The sequence below is a fragment of the Sturnus vulgaris genome, chromosome 10 (genome assembly GCF_052056855.1).
Source record: "Sturnus vulgaris isolate bStuVul1 chromosome 10, bStuVul1.hap1, whole genome shotgun sequence".
NCBI classification, from domain to species: domain Eukaryota; kingdom Metazoa; phylum Chordata; class Aves; order Passeriformes; family Sturnidae; genus Sturnus; species Sturnus vulgaris.
The window spans coordinates 646,865-666,751 of NC_142252.1; the positions used below are offsets into that span (position 1 = coordinate 646,865).

A 19,887-nucleotide genomic window follows, 5' to 3' on the forward strand; every position below is an offset into this window, starting at 1 on the left:
TTTAAACTTACCTGAGTTACAAAGAAGGTATCAAGAAGCCCCAGGAGACTTCAGCCTACTTACCCATAACTTTGCACCTGAACAATTCAGAGCAGGCTGCAAAAGTCTCGACTGTGCTAAAGACAGTTTATTTTTAAAAACTGAAGACAAAAAACAACTTTACAATTCGACAAAAGGAAGCATTAACAGGAGAAAGAGGAATAAAGTAAATTTTAATTTTTAATTAGCTTTCCAAGCTATTCTGTGAATGTTGGTGCTCATGAATAGCAATCAATACTGCATTCTAGTAATTTGTTATGCAAATGAAGCACTTCAGCAGATTATCCTATCCAAAAGTTAATACCCTTAAAAACTCAAATTAAAAAAAAAAAAAAGAAAAAAATTTCAATCTATTTGCCCTTATTATAAAGGCAAAGGAAAGAAAGAACACAGAGAACTTCACTGGAATGTGAACCAGTTCTAAAAAGGTACCTGTTTACATTCCAGAACAATTCCCTCAATGTGAAGAAGACTTTGATAACTAGATGCTTTTGAAACACCAAGCCAAACTGCACAAAAGACAGTTGTTCAAGAATTATAGCAGAAATTGTGAACCATTAGCATATGTAAAAGGAGTTTATATTTATAGCCTTAGTATATTCAGAACAAAGTCAATATATCCACTCTGAATGACCAAAAAAAAGAAAAAGAAAACTCAAATCACTGGTACTGGTTACGCTGAAGTCTGGCTTGAATACAGAGCAGGAATGGTCAAACCTCATGCAATTCCTGCTAGAAAGCTAGGAAGACAAGACACAAATTTTCACTTGAAATGTTATTTTCATGATATTTGAAAATAACATATCTGCAGCTGCATGGTCAACACAGCATACACAGCAATGCATAAGTAATATCAAGTTAACCCAGTCAGCAGCTGATGAAAACTTATTTTAAAACCAAAAGCACTCTTTCTTTTTCTCCTACCAGACCCTGCTCAGTTAATCTCAGCAGCAGTCAGGTGTTTGACTGGTCACACAGAAGTCTTACTTTATCACACATACCCAGATACTGCAAATCACTGGAAAATCTTCACAATTTCTGCCAGTACAAAGGAGCAAGATCCCATATGGTTTGTGGGGCTTTCCAGCACGCTACCTACAATGTTTCTGTTCCAGGTCACAACAATTACTTCGTACAAAGGCCATCAAACACGGTCACACAATTTCTGGCAGACACTCTGAACTTGTGTGTGCAAAGCCGCAGATGACCACGGGTTTGCACACAAAGACTGACCCAACTTTCCCAAAGTTAGAAGAATGAGCCACTGATTTCCATTGATGTACCCCTGAAATACATGAATGCTTCAGAATACTTGGGTAAAACCTGCACACGCTTTTTCTCCAGTTTTTGTCCAATAACTACAGCATGGAAATTCCCCTGCAGCCAAAGTGTCTCCAGCTAAATCACTGCAGGGAAGAGTGCAGCAGCTTTTCAGGGTCACATTCTCACACAACCCATTTGGATCTGTAAGCTGGCAATGACATCTCCATTCCCTTTCTGCAATGAGATCATGGGCACTCCCCATCAAACACATCCCGGAGAAAAAACACCACTGTGAGCACAGGATGCTGCAGCTCTTGTGCAATTTGAGCAGCCCATTTTTTTTGAGGACCACAGGGGAACTCATGATCCTCCCAAGGCAGGTGCAATTGTTGTTCTGAGCCAGGTATTTTGGAAAGGCTATGAAGAACCTTCCCTCTGAAGGGCAGAAGTCGCTCTGAGCTTTGCTGCATGAACTCCAAAGTTTAGCCAAAGCGAGCTCCCCACCTGACAGGTCACACAAAACTGGTGGCAGCCACTTCCACCCAATAATGGGAACACCAAATGGAATTGCACTTATTACTACAGAAATTAAATATCCGTTCTTCTGCATTTCAGATCAACTCCCTGCAACAAGAACTAAGTTAGGAGCAAAGCCCTAACTTGTAAGGCAATAATTTCTACATGCCTAAGAATGCAAAAGGATACAGCTTCTACTTTATTTTCTTTCTGCTTTCCAGATCTCTCAGAGATCACAGGGCGTTGAATTTTGACAGACTCACTGCATGCAGTAATATGCATCACAAAAATATCACTGAATTTACAGTGTTCTTACTAAATTTTACATTTAGATCTGAGACTTGAAATTTAACTTGTAATAACAAACGTGAAACCAGCTCAAGTATTCCAAGCCAACCTGCAAAAACACTGTTTTCTTGTAACCAGAGCCCTTCAGTTCAGTCCCCCAGCCTCTGGAGCCTTACTACCTCTCTTATTGAGGCAGAGAAGAAACCAAGAGTAGCATGTGATGTCCCCCATGCTCCTGTCCCTTCCCTCCTCAGTGAGGAGGGACTGACAGCTGTCAGTGCTGCCCAGAACAATGCAGAATAATCCCTAAGCAGCATCCCACTGGTGCTGTTTTTGCAGGAGTTCCCACTGTGCATTTCCTTGCTTGCCTCACTTCCTCATCATCAAATTTCTCCTCCTGTGTGTGCAACAATAGTTGAGAAAGAGATCTGCACATTATCCCCAGGAAAAGACTGCAATCAGCTCCCTGCCCACAGATTACACCAGATTCTCCAGCTCCTGGGTGATTCAACTCCACTGTGTATTTGGCCTTCAATTTCCTCCTGTGTTCAACACACTCATTACAATCATTGCAGCAGAAAAGTGAAAAGGTCAGCAGGTCATAAATTATATCAGAGTAATTGCTTATGCAGAGTATAAGAGAATTCTCCGACATGCAGTCAGCCTAAAAGAACAGGGCTAGACAAGATCTGCAAAAAGATACCCAGGAAACATTTTGCAAAGATAAACTCAAAAATCCTTTACAATTATGCTACAGTCAGCACTTTGTAGAAGGTATTTTAGTATAGAAAGTGGTGAACTTAAACACAGACTAAAATTAATTTTCCTTCTATGTCCCAGTTTACCCTTCAGCTATTCTCAAAGTTTTCACTAAATCCACTAATCTGCCAATATTGGCAAGTCTTGCAAAAATATATTGGGTTTTATTAGCTTCCAAAGAAACAGAAGCTGGTCTATAATTAAATTTCTATAACAGACCTTATTTCCTTGCCCTTATTTTTGGAATTTGTGGTCTCAATGAGAACTGCTTCCTGAAATACAGTCAAGGTCACACACCCAAAAGTTGACCAATTTCAGCGTTTTCTCATCAATCGGAGTTCTGAGCTCCTGTCCCTCTCTTGGATTTGTAGTGCTGAAAGCACTGAAGCCTCAAAACCTCAGAGCTCCATTTGCCAACCACTTTGCTTATCAAAACACCAAACTGCTTTTCCTCCTGCTGCTCTTGCTGGAAATAGATGTTATCTATTGTGCAAAGTAAGTCCACAGCCTCGTTCTGTACAGACAGCATTTCTATTGGTCAGCTTCAAGTATTTCCTGAGAAGGTTAAGTCCAACCATGCACAGATTTAGCTCCTCACATCCAAATGCAGAGCTTAAGAAATCATTACAGCATTTTAGAATTTATCCCCTAGTAATTTCCTTTACATTAAAGAATAGTCTTTAAGACCGAAAAACAAGACAAGCTTCTATTTTGCAGAATGGAAGGGGGGAAAAAAAGGTAAATATTCCCCTGAACTTAAAAGGGAACTACCTCTTTTACATCTCAAATTAAAGTACTTTCTAAATAAAGGCATTACACTCAAATCTACACAGATTTAAGTTATTAAAAAGAAAACATACTGGACAAAACATTTTAACATTTTTTTTTACGATTTTATTATTAGAAAGTCAAACATCCAACAAACAGACTGACATTTTTTGAGGTCATGTTGTTTCCACCAAAAATATTCTCTCAGATATTTTTGCTGATCTTCACAAGCAGCTCCAGTTCTCTTTGATTTGTGAATCCCTACAAATTTAGATGGACAGCTGAATGCTAATACAAGCCTACTGAAAATAGACGTGTTTTTCTCGATTATTTTTTGCAGCCATTGGAACAGGCCCACAGAGCCCACAGCGCCATTAAAGGAGGAGTGCAGAAATTATTTCAGTTTCCCAAAATAAACATCAAAATATTTCTCTTCAAATTATTTCATCTCAATAACCCCATCTCATCCCGTGCCTTTCGCTTCAGCAAAACACTGAAATAACTGCACTTTGATCATTCCATACACACACAGTCTTTATGCTTTTTTTGAGGAAGAAAAAGATAGAAACCAACTACAATTGCCTTCAGTAGGCAATGCTTTCTTTTCCCTTTTTGACACCCAATCAAGAGTTTGAGTCTACCTTTGCCAGGTTTAAAGACCACTATCAAAAGGCTGACTTTTTAAAGCAGTTAAGCATAAATCAGACATTTAACATCTTTCTAGTTTTCCTTTTTCAACACAAACTTAAAATTCTGTTAACTAAGGAAGAAAAAATGAACTTTTAAGATCTAAGCCTGACAATAATGGCAAATACCATCTGTTCAGCTGTGGCTCAGGAATTTTTAAAGTAGCTCTCATAAGGAAAAGGGAAAAATCACCCTTCAAACACGATTGCTGTACAGTTTCTTCAGAAATGCCTCAAATATACCTGCCAATGCATTGTGTCCCAAACTGACCTGTGCTAGTAGCCTTTGTGAAACTAACTCCAAACCAAATTTCAGAAACTAACATCATCTATCACACAGAAAACCTTTAGACAGAGTTCACAAATTATTTTAACTTTGTTCCACCAGTCCCTATTTTACAAGCTCCTCTCACAACCAAGGAATTCAACCCAATTACTGCAAATGTGCAACCCAGTATAGGCAAGGGGTGTAATACCTTGCAGCCACAGTCTGACTGGGATTGAATTTCCAAAAGCCAGGTGTAAGACAAAAACAACCCACCATGGGAAACTCTCATTACTTCTTTTTGTGTTTGAAAGTTTTGGTGATTTATCCGCACAACTTTTGCACTTCTCCCTCCCTTTGAGGTAGGGTTTATTATTATTTTAGAGGATAAAAGGCTAAACCTTCTTAGTTGCTTGATTTCAGAAGCTCAGCCTTTAAGGAGGAAAAAATCAAGTGTCTGAAAAGTCATGTAAGCTGACAACGATCACACACATGCACAAACACATACACACTGTTGATAATCACATGTGTATTCACTAAGAGGAGAATCTACACAAGAAAGAATGAGGAAATCAGTCCCAAAATGAGCAGTCTATTTTTTCTCACCTACTTTTACTTACTCCAATCTGCTAGCAAATGAGTGATAGATGAATGCTGATCCGAAAGCAGAATCTTAATATTTGCAATTTTAATCAAATGAAATAAAAGGTGTCCCACTTCGTTTTAACTGTCCTAAGACATGCAAAGTACAGTAGTAGTAAATTAAATGTCATTCTTAATCACTGTTATTAGAAAAAAAGCCAACTACTATCTATATTTGGGATATGGAACTTCAAGCTGGACAAAATGAGCACAAGTGAAACCCTGGGAGAGTGCAGTTCTGCTTGACTTCACGACACTCCCAGTCTTTACCCAGTGCCAGCCAGGAACGCAGACAAAGGAGCAGGCAGGCTGCTTCAACACAGGCGTCCTGACAGCCAGCACACAGAACAATAACCACACTTAAACCTGCAGGATACCCATCTTGGTCAACACTTCACTTAATCGTTTTAAGTTGAATAAAAAGCACTTCGAAAAGAACACACACACAAAAAAAAATCCCAAACAAAACAAACAAACAAAAGCCACCACGAAGAGTTCTATGGGCTCAATAAAAGCACTCACACCACAGGAAGCCGAAAGGTGAAAGAGATTAAATGAAACATTCGTCCCTTTGGATAAAGGAAGCTATTATAGCAGAACAACATTAAAAGCTTTGAAATAACTGTTTACATTTATAGGAAAACACACAAAGGATGAAACTCCGATTCTACCAAGATACACTGCAAATCTCACATTGATTTAATGAAGGTCAAGATTCCACATACAAAGACCAAACATCTAAATTACAGCATTAACTGCTGGGAAACTGCAAATCCATGCAGAGCCATCTTTAAAATCAATTCAGAGAGAAGCCACATTAAAATGGATTGTAATTCAGCACATTCGCTTGTATTCTATTCTGTTCTATTCCAAGACATGTTTTTAGTAAACTGCAAAAATCGTCTTTCCTAGCCCAATACTCTTAAATAACCTATGAGTGAACTCACACTCCATCTCTATCTTGGGAATACTCAGACCTATAAGGGCCCAAAAAAACCTGTGCCACTTTTACAATCCCTTTAATTTCTGCCAAGCTTGAACATCTTGTACACACTCAGCCTGTACCACAAATCCAGCAGCACGAGGGATACTTCACCACCAAGCACCGTGAGAGACTTACACAACCAAGTAAGTCCTTAAAAGATGGATTTTAAGAATCATCCACCTTTCACATAAAGCAGGATTTCAGGGCAGGGAGGGTAAAATCTACTTAGATTCAATGTGTCTTAAACACTGATTGGTTTTTTTTTAATAGCAGTTATTGAGAACAAGTACCAAATTAACTGATGCAGTGAGAGAGGCACATCCAGAGCCTTTATGCTAATTTTATCAAGAAGTCACTTGAAATTTGATGTCATATTATAATGCATATTGTTCTAACAACTTACTCGAGGTAACTCACTCCCTCGCTTTACATCTATAAGCAATCATCATATCCATTTTTATTGGAATGCACACAGCAAAGAATTGGAAGGCATTTAGAGTGAACTGTCCTAAAGTGCACTTTACAAATCGACACTTGCACATTTTAAATCGTTAGATTCCACTCCTTAACCTTCCTGACAGAGTAAATTTGCAGCTCATAAAAGGAAGCAGAACACTGAAGCCTTCCAGGTGTCCTGAATTCTGTGCTGAGAGCCCCCAGTGAGAGTGCACAACTCTCAACTACTCAGTACAGTACTGGGTACAGCTGGTGTTTAAAAACCAATTCATGAAAATTGAGGTCCCTTTTCAGGGCAATTTGGGCAGGAGAAGGTGTGTCCAGACACAGACACAACCCTCGGAGTTCAAAACCAGTCACTTTAAAGGGGGAAAATAAGGATGAAACTGACTGCTCACAAGTCACCTAATGGGAGGTGACAAAAGACAATTTGGAGGGTGTTCTTTAAGTGGCACACTCTGCTTACAATTAAAATATGTTTTGGAAGCTCCTAAGTTCCCAGTCTTGGTAACCTTCCAAGTGATGCAATTAAAACTGGTAACAATATGATTCTGACTGGCAAACATTCTCTAGCTCCATAAATATAGTTGTCAGTCTTCTATGCTGAAATACCTGAATACTTATGCTGCTATCAAATACTGACTTCTGTCTTTTGAGACCTCTGAATCATTTCATTATCTTGACACCCAGACTTCATAATCAGACGAATCTTTTATCCTGTGAGACACAGGAGTCAGTCTTCATGAACTGCTTTTCAATCAAAACACTCTAGGAAAAAAAGGATTCCTAGCACCATTTATTGATGAAAAGAAACAGAAAGATGAAATAATTTACATGTCCTTTTTGGGGTTTATTGGTGAGCTACAGGAAGCATCAGCAAAAGAAAGCAGTTGCTTCACCTCCCATTTTCTGCCTAAGCACTTGCCAAACATTGCCCCTCATTGGATTTTGGATGTGGTTCAAAAGAAGGCTCTTTTTTTCTTTTTTTAATGTCTCCAATAAACTGATAATGAGAAGCATTTTGTTATTATTTATTATAAAAAGGAATACAAGGAAACACTGAGTGATGCAGAAAATTTCAGACTCTAGGATCTGTCCAGTGTGTTTTCCAAGCTTTTCCTTCACTTTCCTTCCCCAGGCTGCAAGGTTTCCCTGGCTCTGTTCCCCTGCGTCAGCTGTTCCTCTGCTGCTGAGGGTCAGACCTGATGGACACATCACAGACCTGCCACGAGGAACTCAATGTTCCACTGATCTGGAATGCCTGCAATGCCTAAGACTTCAAGTTTTGCCCATGTAATTAATTTAACTGGAATCAAATATTCTGAGTTATACAGATCATTAAGAGGCTTTCGGCTGTACTTAAAAATTAAGACTAAAATGTTGTTTATGGTAATGATGAAGTTCAAATGCAGTGAAATTTCCAAGGTTTCTTAATTGGATCTTACAAGAAATTTGGATATGACAGTCCTTTTTAGGACTTCACTGAGTAGTTTAGTAGTACATACTAGAGTAAGATAATAAATTATTTAAGAGATCAGCCTTACACACAGATCTAGGGAAACAAAAAGTTCTGCAGGTTGTTATTGCACCCTGCCTGTGACCACATGGACCTATGAATTTTGAATATGATGGGGAAAAAAACCCTTATCCTTCAGCATGTTCTATTTCCTGTAACTGAAGACCACAAGAGACAGTTCACACCATTTCCAGACATCATCAGTGTATTTCCAATAAACCAGAAAGAGTACCTCTCCATCTTATGGAGCAAAGCTATCTGAAAATGCTTAAAGCATTTTTCTGTCCAAAATGGTGATTTTTTTTTTTTTTGGGCCCTATGTTAGAGATCTCGGTGTCAACAGCCTACTGCAAAGCTAACAAATTGCATATGCATATTTAATACACACAGTAAGTTCTGTAACTAACCACCTCCTAAACACTCTGATGTTGCCTCATATTTCTTTTTCCTTGGAAAACTTCAGAGGTTTTTTTGGGGGGCGGGGAAGGTTCCCCCTTTCTATGGTGAGTAAACAATCTTTGCAGCCTATTTTGCAGAGGTATTTAGTGAATATTTAGTGAAAGAAATTGTTATTTTCTGCTGAGTGTGAAGTGAGAACCAGAAGTTTTCCTGTAATCCTTCTCCCCATCCTCACATGCATGTGGGGAAAAGGAGTGGGGGTGGAAGGGACTTGGTTTTGTTTTTAAAATGAGAAGCAGCAGAGCACAGTGAAGCAGATGAGATGAGAACTGAAATAATTATCTTTGATTGTCTTTGACCTCCTATACAACAGGATGCTCAGGGCACATGGGGAGCTTTGTACACACCACATCCTACCTCCATCTCCCACCAGAATGCACCTTCCAGCCACACGTCCAGGTTATGGTTACAGCACCAGGCTTTGCAATTGTGTGCATGAGATACCCATAAAATACCTCTTAACTTAAAACTTACTTACTGTAGAAAAACAAGAGCAAGGAGAAAGCAGCACGAGGGTCTTGCTGAAATAAACCCTTTTTTAATTTCCTCTGCCGATCAGGTGGAGGAAGAAAAACCTTATTAACTGCATACAATGCCAAGCCATCTTCTTTCATTTATTAACGCTGCACTACAGTCTTTGAAAATACACAGTTTTAAGAAACAAGGTATAGAAAATAATAAGCAAACACTTAAAGCAGTTGACCATCAATATAAATAACCTTAAAATGCCTATTTTTAACAACTAGCTACTGGGAGATAGTGGTTCCCGTTATCCAAAGCCGTTCTCTGCAGCCCTCCAGTGGTCAAAGGCACAGCAGAGCCCAGCGACAGAACGACCCCGTTTTGTCAGATGAACTGCCGGCAGGTTAACAGACATCTCCCACGAAATCTACAGAAAAGATCCTTATAAAGGAGATAGTTACCTTAAATTACATTAGAAAACGAAGAGGAGGAAATCAACTCCCCTCCATCAAAATGTTAATCTGCTCAGAAAACACGGCATTGCCACGAGCACACCGAGGCACGCCGGGTCAGTAATTGAAGGAGCAATTCGCTTCCTACCATTCATACATGTAAATGTAAACAAAGTCAAGTAACATTTGCTGCAAAGAATCAATTTTCTCACAAAGTTACGGCTCAAGCAGTTGGTTGGGATTTTGTTAAGAAAACAAATACCAAACACTAAAGTTTTCTCTCTTACACACATGTTCACCAAAGCCCCATACAAAAACGAGAACAACTGAAACGTCTGAAAATAATATAAAATAGAGTGTAACAGAGTTCTCAAAACGAAGCTTCTAAAACTCGGGGCTCGAAAGCCAGTCCTAAAGTACATGGAAACAACGCGAGAGAAAAGGAAACAAGCGGAGGCAAGAAATCGCCGACACCTGTGCGACCGGAGCGCTCGGAAAAGGGGCACGGCCGGCTAGGAAAGGGGAGCGCAGCGGCGAGAGCCCCGCACACCTGGCAGGCACTGCGGGGTCACCTGTCCCGGCCCGGGGGAACGACAGCGCTTCTCCTCCACCCAGCCCCGGCCTGGGCAACTCCAGGGCTGCCCGTCCGCCCCCGGCCTGGGCAACTCTAGCGCTTCTCCTTCGCCCCCAGCCTGGGCAACTCTAGCGCTTCTGCTCCGCTCCCTCCGCGGTGCTCGGTGCGCGGCTCCCGCAGCATCACCCGGCGCCAGCGGCACCTCCCGCCCGGCCCGGCCGCTCCCACACCGCTCCGGGACAGCCGCGGGCTGGAGAGCCGCGGGCACCGTTCCGACCCGCCCAGCGCCCCCACCCAAACTTTGTGCCCTTCTGTAAGGGGAGCGGCGGTTCTGCCCCGCAGCCCCGCTCAGGGCGAGGAGCCGCGCCGCCCCGCCCCGCCCCGCTCCGCTCCCCCGCCCCGCCGCAGTCCTCGGGCAGCCGCGCCCGGCCCGCGCCCCGGTACCTGCCTTTGGCGGCGAGCAGGCTGCCCAGCCCCAGCGGCAGCAGCAGCAGCGCCGCCGGGCCCCAGCAGCAGCAGCGGCGCCTCCGCATCCCCGGCGCTGGTGCCGGCTGCCGGCCCGCTGTGTGCGCTGCGTTGAGGGCCAGCCGGCGGGCGGAGGCTGCTGCCGCCGCGCCGTCACTCGCCCTCGCTGCCAGCGCCGGGGCGGCTCCGGCCCCCCCGGGACCGCGGCGACGTCACGGCGAGGGCAGGCCCGAATATTCATGAGCCCGGAGAGCGCGGGGCAGCGGCAGCACCTGCCCGCGGACGTGCCGGCTCGGCCCCGCGCAGGGACACGGGCAGGGCACGGAGGGCCGGGAGCGAGGACACAGCACAGCGGTGGGCAGCGAAGGAGACCGGACGGAGAGGAAGAAAAACGAGGCTTTGGTGAAGGATGCAAAGGGCGCCGCGAAAGGGAGACGCAAAGGTGGCGGCTGGAAGAGAGGAACGTAGAAGGGAAGATAAAGTAAAGTTGGAGGGAAACAGAAGGCCTTGGAAACCCAAGGTGGGAAGAGAACGTGAAATGCTTTTGTTGGAGGAAAAGGACAAATAGCAGAGGTTTTGGTAAAGGGGAGGAATGGACGGGGCTTCACACTTTAGGCACAGAGGCGGCCCTGGCGGGCCCGGAGCCGTGCACGGAGGCCGTGGGGTCAGGCTGTGGGGACGAGCAAAGCCAGGCTTGGCGCCTCACACCTTATGGCAGGACTGCACAGCTGAGATATTCCAGCAGGAAAGCACCGACCACCGCGGGGTCATCCACATTATCACATTAAAATTACACATAGCACTGACTGCAAGCTATTAGCTCCATATAAGCTGTGAGGGCCACAAGGAATTACTGCAGGTAGCTTGTACCCTTCAAAGTTCCCTCCCTGCTTCAAACGCTCCCTCCTCTGTGCTCTGTCCCATAAATTGCTCATCAAAGGCAAAGACTCTGGAAAAGCCGGTACTTCCAGCAGACTGACTGCTCCAAGGGATTCCTGTTGATCCCCGGGCTGTGAGTGCTGTCATTCTGACAGAGATGCTCTCCTCAAGTGTTCCCTGAGCACTTGGTACCTGGGAGCAACTCCAGGGGCCGGCCCAAAGAAGCTTTGCACCAAAGGCATCGCCGTCGTTGAATAAAACCATTCGGGTTTCTGTCACTATTCCTCTCCTTTATTTTTCCCTATATGTGGTGCTAGAAGCATGAGTCATTGAGCAAATTGCTTTGAGTCGATGGAATGAAGGATTTCCTCCTCCTCCTCCTGTCCACACACACGTTAAAAATGGGACCCAAGCCCTTTTCCAAACCAAAGGTGTAATGCTTCGTCAGCTAAGGAAGACAGATGGAAATACACATTTACTGTTATGTTGCATTCAGACAAAAAAAAAGACATCCAAATTAATCTGTTGGGATAAACCTGAAGCTCTTATTGGCTGCTTGACTAATTAATTATGGAATCTGCTTTCCTGTAATCTGTCTTGTGAGCTTGAGTAGAATAGAAAAAAAACAGGGAAAATCAGAACTTTGAATACCAGAAAACTATAAAGAAAAATCAATTTTTTGGCAGCATTCACTTCTTTGAAAAACTTTAAAATCTGTAGAACTGTAGCTTGTTAATTTATAAATAAATAAATAAAATAGTGGCAAGCAGCAAAAGCATTTTTTAACACAACATCCCACTTTGTGAAAGATGAGAAATATGACCTGTGGACTAACACTCTGAAATATATATAAAAATATATATATATATAAACACAGCATCATAATTCAGAGGAGGGTATTTTCCTACAGGGAACCAGCAAGTCTTTGAGGCAGCTAAATTTGGAAAATACTGCATTTTTAGTATGAGCCTGTTATAAACATCCCAAATACAACTGATTGGATGGTGGGATGTAGAGAGCAGGTTTGCAAGGCAGATGTTGTATAGGAAGAAGCATCTCTTCAGCCAACTTACAGTCTAAATAAATAAGCCAGATAACAGAAATAAAAAGGTATAAATGCTGCTCCATTCCATGGGCAGGGAGCTGAAGCACAAAAGATGAAGAGGCTTCACCAATAGATAACATTACAGTGGTGTCAGAATCAAAACCTAATTTCATCTCTGTACCTTAATCAAAAGCTCTGCTCCTTTTTACCTGACAGTGATTGTTCATTGATGTGACAACCTGGGTGTTCTGCAGTCTTCTGCTGGTGTCTCATACAGGTGATGGATGTAGATGGATAGAAAGGTTTACAAACAGTAATGATGATATGGCACTGTGCAGGAATTTATAATAGATAATTGCCATTACCTCTTCTATTTAATGCTGACTTGCACCCCAGTGTGTCCATTAACTCCTACAGCCATTGTTGGGACTGGAGAAAGCAAGTGGAAAATCCTCTACTCATTTTATTCTTTCTTTCTAATCATTGCTTAACTGAAAGAGAGTATCCTTCAATTTTTCCTTGCATACATTTCTGACAGCACCATTACAGCAGGGAGATGTATTCTTCAGTCCCAAACAGGAGTGTGCTGAAGGATTACCTCTGACCTGAGATCCATCCATTCACGTGTCTAGAATCACCACCTTCTCCTGACATGCTTTATTGGTCCTGTAAAATAGAAATCCTAAAGCAAGGGGGAAGAGGTCACAGCCATGCATTCCCTGCGAATTATTGACATGGACCTGGCACCAGAGGCAGTCAATCAGAAAGATCCATTTGAGTCTGGAGATGTAAAGATTATTTTTATCATAATTTCCCTAGTGTGGATTCAAGATACTGCTGGAGGCCAGGATTTAACCCTGACAGGCAGAGTTTGCTGAAGAAATCTGGGTTGCTCCAAGGTCATGGTCGATCCTACCTCATTATACATCAGGACATTTACCTGGGAGCTTTAGCTGTTGGGATGTTCATGTTTTCTGAATAAGTCTTAAATATCAAGGTGAATTTTAGATTTCCTAAGTAACAAAGAAAAGAAAATTTAGCAGAAATATTCAGATATAAAGTGGGGTTATTCTACTGTTAAGTGTATTTGACTCCATTAGTTTAAAAATAACTGAAGCAACAAAAATAAGGGAAATAATAAAAGAAGAATCTATTTGAATGTTATAAAAGCTGCTTTGTCGCCCACAGAAAAGAATTCAATATGCAAACAGACATAATTCAGATGCTACAGAAACCCCCATTGTAGCACTGATTGTAGGATCAGGGTCTAAGGTTCAAAGTACTTCATAATTTTATTTTAGGACATTTTTGTGTAACACCAAAAATGGGAAGCACATAATCTGATGGGCGCCTATAGCCCTGATTCCAATAATGTTAATGTATAGTTAGAAATAAGCAACCAACTAAGATACAGGAATCTAGATTTGATCACATTTAGAAGATGTTTATGTATTACCCAAAAAAATGGCAGCATATTTTCATGTTCGAGAAACAAAAGGGAAAAGAGCATAAGTGTAGTTTTAAAGAAGAAAATGGATTTAAAGTACAGCATTATAGAGCATGCATTTGATCTGATACATAGAAGTTTGCTATGCAGTCACAGGATAGAAAAATAAGTTTCCAAAAGAATGGAAGGAAATTGTGGCATTGTTGGTGAATATAAAGTAAAGGTTTTGCTGTGTGCCAAATGCAGCAGCAATGACAATGATGTAATTTATATTTCTTCCCAACAAGCATGGAGTAGGCCTAGGGCCATCCTGATTATTTTTTCTTGCTGCATGGGTTTAAACTCGCCCTGAACATCAGAGGACATGAAGAAAATGAGGCAGCATTTTGCTACTGCTACCACAGGGACCATTGCCTCTCTAGAAGTTCGCAAGCATTTCTGCAGAGAGCTGCAGGTCAGGAACTTTCAATGAATGAGCACGGTGGCCATCAAGCAGAAGAAAACAAACAGCCTGAGAAATGAGTATAAATATAAACATTACTTCCCATATACTCTGCAACTGCTAATGTGTTAATTAAACAGAAGAAAATGTGCCTAAATTATTTATTCTTAATAAATGAACCGTCTGAATAATAAATGCGTGTGTTCTATAACCATCAGGAAGGTTTTTAAACCAAAGAAGGAAAAATCACATGAGAGGTGGGGAGAGAACTGTATTTGTTTCAATACCATTAAGAACCCAAGCAAAGCCAAATAGCAGTAATGGTGGGAATTAATACTGCTGACAGGCTACTGCACTGTCCCATCCACTTTGTGCACAGTGCTGTAATTCCTGCTTGGGAATACAGATGGGAGCACTGAAAGTGGAGTTAACCCTAGGGTGGCTAATCAGAATAATGGAAACGTGCACTCAGTTCCTCAGCTCTGCTGTTTGAATCCTTAGCACTGGAGCCTGCTCCTCCAAACTCTGCTCCTGTCACACTCCTCAGCTTCAAAGACATCCATCCTGTTTTAGGCTGCATAAGAGACAGGTGGATTTCATTGTTATTTCCAAAGCAGTTTTTGTTCTTAACATATTCCTTCCTGAGTTTTTATTGTGAGAGATCACTAAATAAAATCATGTTGCATGCTAAAAGTTAATCTTGCTTAATCACATCCAAGCAGGCCTTTGATGGACACCTCTGTAAAACATTTGTCTTTTCAGTGCAAGATGAATGACTGGGTGCTATTATCCTGCTTTTGTGTTATCCAGTTTGAATCTTTCATTTAAGACATTTACATTTAAGACATTTTACATTTAATGTAAATAAAATAGAATTTGGAAGCAGAGACAGCATATTTTTATAGCATTAATGAGATTGTCAGCAGAGAACAAGAAAATTAGCAAATCTATGGAAAAATTTTGATGAAGGTAACACAGGATTTCAACCTTAACATTAGATCCAAATTGGGAAAGATGCATTTAAAATTAAAAATTGGAAGTGAATAAGTATTTTGCCTGTAGCCAAGATGTAATTTCAAGAAAATTAAACCAAGAACGCACTGAATAAATATTTTATTTTAAATTCAGTGAAGTCTGACTTAGAAATAGTTTTTTATGCTTGTATCTAAAGGTATCAAAACCACTGGGTGTAAGTCATAGCTAGGGCACTGTCTCAGATCCTGACTAGTCAGACTGAGAGATTAATGCCTCCAGTAGGGCTACAATGGCAGCTTCCCACATCCATTCACCAGAAATTCCTTCCTCTTCTGAAAATCTGGGAAATGCAGTCTTATATCTACATTTAATCTGGTGGCTGTTGATTTTTCAACTCACTATGTTTTACCTCTGGGGTCCCCCCAATTAATATTTTTATACTTCTGAGAAAGATTTCAATGGAAAAGTAATGAATCATAACAACATTATTTCCAAACACCTCAAATTCTCCCTTATTTCTTTTGTGAGAGTGTTCTCAGTGTCATTCCTGCTGCAAAAAGTGACAACCCTTCTCATCTCTCCTATTTGGCACTGGCAATTGGGCCCCAGGAGCAATAAAGAAGTTTTTCTGTGGTTACTGGTCAGACAAGGGATGCTCAGAGCTGCCCTAGCAGGACACAGGCCCTGAGTTAGAGCGTGAGGAAGGTGACAGATCAGCAATCTGTCCTGGGGCTTGCCCAAACACCATGAGGAGTGAGCACAGGGTGCCTGGCACAAGTGCATAATGCTGTTTGCAGATTATTAGATCATGAAATTGGTGCTGCTGTGCAGCCTGCTGAGCCAGGGCCTTTCTTTGGGACCATTTTTCCTGCACTCAGAGAGCCAAAAACGTGGCCTTGTGGAACAATAAGTCAGCTCTTCATGCTTGCTGAACTTGGATGGCAGCACTTTGGGTAACAAATACCCAGAGGAAATGAGAACATCAACGTAACTCCAGCAGTCTTAGTTCTTGGGAGGAAATGCTGTCACCTGAAGGAACAGCAAGCAAATTCTTTAACTCATTTAACTAAAGTGTTTCTTGAAATCATTTCTTTCTCCTTCCTCATATTTCCTGCCTTCAAACCAACCTTCCTCTCTGACACAGAGAACAGTCTGTAAACAGCACAGTAAAGTTGGAGGTGTAGATTGGAACCCCATTGCAAGGTTTATAGCCCATGTTCATTCATTATATTATCCTTTTTGCTTTGTACAGACTTCAGGGGAGATGTGAATCCATGTAGGGACATATTTGAATGTGTGGAGGGGGAATAACAATAAATATCCAAGGTGACCTTTGAAGCCCAACTAAAAATGTGACTTGACAAAATTGTAATGGTACTGAAGAGAAAAATTACAGCACTTCTATCTACCCTGAGTGCCCTTTATGGCTCCCATCAGACAGCACAACAAAATTTCTGTAGGATGTTTTTCATGCTCCGTGCCTTCTTCAGAAATTTCTCAGCTCTTATACCTTTTCCCGTGTTCTAGAACTTTTAAATGAACTTTTAGTTTACTTCGCCCTCAATATTTTACATATTAACCTTTCAGTTAATCGATATGTGCTGTGTCTACTTTCTTCTAGTTTCTGTAAGTTTTCTTAATACTTCCTGAAGCTCTAGAACAAAGTGTCAGGTTATAAATTGGGGTGGAGTAGCCTAAAATTTACAAGGTTTTCACATTATATTTGTAACAAACACAGGTTATTCTAAACCAGCACTTAGAGAGCTTCTATGTATTTGGCAAGGCACAGCTTCCCTTTACCAACTCATAGACTTCAAAATTAAAAAACACACCTTTGCAGGAAAAGAATATTCTAATACCAAAATGTAATCAAAGCTTGGAATCTCTACATGGCTATTAACATTGCTGTAGTGCTACCTTTCCTGTAATTTAATTACCATTATTACATCAGGCTGAACGTCAAAAAACGTTGATACAGATAAAGATAAAATTTCCACCTCAAGCTAACTTTGAACCAGTTACTTTCAATTGCTGCTCTTCATTTTCTTGATTGATGATAATTCCTTGTAATTTCCTACCTTTTCTCCAACATCTGATTTCTCTTGATTATTATAATATTATAATCCTATCCTGTATCTATTTTGCTTTCTTCTGAGGTGTATTTCTTGATACTTACCACTTTCGGTTTAGTGCTGTTTGATCTGAGCTGCCAGGAGCTCCTGCGTTTTGGCTGAGCACTTAGCAAGAGCTGATTACTTCCAGGAGCTCATCATTTCAGAGGTAATATAGGTAAAGAGTGCCATCCAGAGCCACACAGAGCTCCAGGGAAATGGGGAAAACCTGTCTGAGACACCTCCAGAGCCACACAGAGTTCATGGGAAATGGGGAATGGGAGAAACCTGCCTGAGACATCTCCAGAGCCTCACAGAATTCATGGGAAATGGGAGAATTTTGTCTGAGTCACTCCAGAGCAACACAGAGCTCCAGGGAAATGGGGAATGGGGAATGGGGAAAACCTGCCTGAGTCACCTCCAGAGCCACACAGAGTTCATAAGCAATGGGGAGAACCTTCCTGAGACACCTCCAGAGCCACACTGAGCTCCAGGGAAATGGGAGAAACCTGTGTGCCTCAGTCACACCACCAGGGGTTTTCTGCCCAGTCTGGGAAATACAGTTCAATGTGGATTATTTTTGTGTTAAAGACCAGCACAGGTTGGAGCTGTATCATAGGAATTCTGAGTTCCTGGTCCTCAGCAGCACCTCACATTGTGCTGTTGTTAGCACACAACTTCTGCTGCTCCAGCTGTGCCCGTTTCCTTTGCAAAGCTGAGCCCTTCTCTGCAGAAGAGGAACTACTGTGATTTTGGTGGGTGACTGTATCACACCCAAATGAATGAAAACATGGTTTGGAAACCAGACAGAAAAGCTGTTACTGAAAAAAAGTGTTTCCAAGGATGATAAATAAAGGAAATATTACAGCAGAGAGATTCAGTGCTGAAATGCATCCACATTGCTATATATGAATCTCTGAATTTCAGCAAAATTCACCTGAAACCAAACAAAGGAATTGCAGTTAAGTCCTTCTAAAAAAAAATGAGTTTGAGAAACCCAGTGACTTCAGAGAGGAATTACCTACACAGGGCAGAGATAGCAGATTCATCATTCCAGGAGCCGAGATGAATTCTTAAAAATATAACCTTATTTGTTGGGTTTGTGAAGTAAAGGAAATAAAACCACCAGAGTTCACATCCTGGGATCATTCCAAATGCAGTGCTATCTCTTCAGCATAGATTTCCACAAAACAGCAATTTTCTTATGGGAAACTCAAATACAGCCAAGGACAAATTAGGACTGCTTTAGTCCTGGAAGACATCTCCAAATCCACAGTGCCCACACTGCTGCTGGATAGGTGATACAGGAGCTAATGCAATATCCCATTACTGATGTCCTGCCTCAGTGCAAGGCTTCGAGTTTCCAGAGTCACTAATCCTTTAACTGTGAAGGTGATAAATGCTGCAATTACTCTCCATTTCCCCAAATGATAAGCTTCAGTATACAAGTGAAACGTGAGCAATGAACCTTTTTCCACATGAAATGGTTCAGAGCCAAACATTGCAAGGGGGGCAAAAAGGATTCTCCTAAATGCACTCTGAGAGCCAAATCTGAAATATTCCTCCAGACTCTCCTGCCTTGTTTACATCACCAGAGGACACATTGAATGGCCATAACCAACAGTAACTTGCAAAAATAGCTCATTGGAACACAAGGTATCCTAGCCCATTCTCTAAAAATCAAAAAAGGTTTTGGCTGCTGCCTGAATGGGGTTACCCTTACTGTGCTCTTTCCATCCCCTCACTTTCTGGCAACATGGCACAGGACTCCAGATTAAGTATATTTATTTTTTGTATAGAATATAATTGGTGAAACTGCTCTGGTTTGAAAAATTACATCTTGCTAGACTTTCAAGGACAGTGCTGGTCTTCCAAGTAATTGAGAATTGACTTTTCTGAGGACTGTAAACTTCAACAAAGCTTCTGGTAGGCCATGAATTTAGAATGAACTTATTTGACCACTAAGTGACTCAAATTCTACTGTAAATTGACTAACAAAAAGGAAAAGAAGCAGAGCTTTTTCGCAGAGCAGAGTCTTGCTGCAGACTGCAAATTTCCCAGTGAAATTTCTTATCCCCAATACTCAGAGGATTGTTTAGCAGTTGACCAACAAGTGATTGACATTTGCATTTCATCTGTCTCTGGCAACAACAAAGTAACTTCTAAGTTTCACTTAATTAAGTTTGGAAAGGCTGCAATTTAGATGTGATAATATGAAAAGCTGTTATTGTAATACAAAACAATTATTAGCTTCTAAAATCTCCTAGAATTTGATAGGGACCAATGAATAGGTAAAGCAAAAATATGTTTGAAATACAAAACCAATTAATCAGTATGATATTGTTTCAGCTGCCCATGGATCAATAAGGAATGGCCTGTTCCCTGAGCAGGTG

At 41.4% G+C, this 19,887-nt stretch overlaps 1 protein-coding gene across 1 annotated transcript in view; it reads right to left on the reverse strand.

Moving 5' to 3' along the window:
• Nucleotides 1-10,766, reverse strand: part of CLSTN2 (calsyntenin 2) — a 309,152-nt gene extending 298,386 nt beyond the window's left edge. Inside the window, exon 1 of the mRNA XM_014870252.2 lies at nt 10,579-10,766. Within this exon, the coding sequence (XP_014725738.2) occupies nt 10,579-10,663 (85 nt within the window). The 5' untranslated portion in view covers nt 10,664-10,766. The remainder of the gene's footprint in view (nt 1-10,578) is intronic.
• Between the last annotated feature and the right edge of the window lie 9,121 nt (nt 10,767-19,887).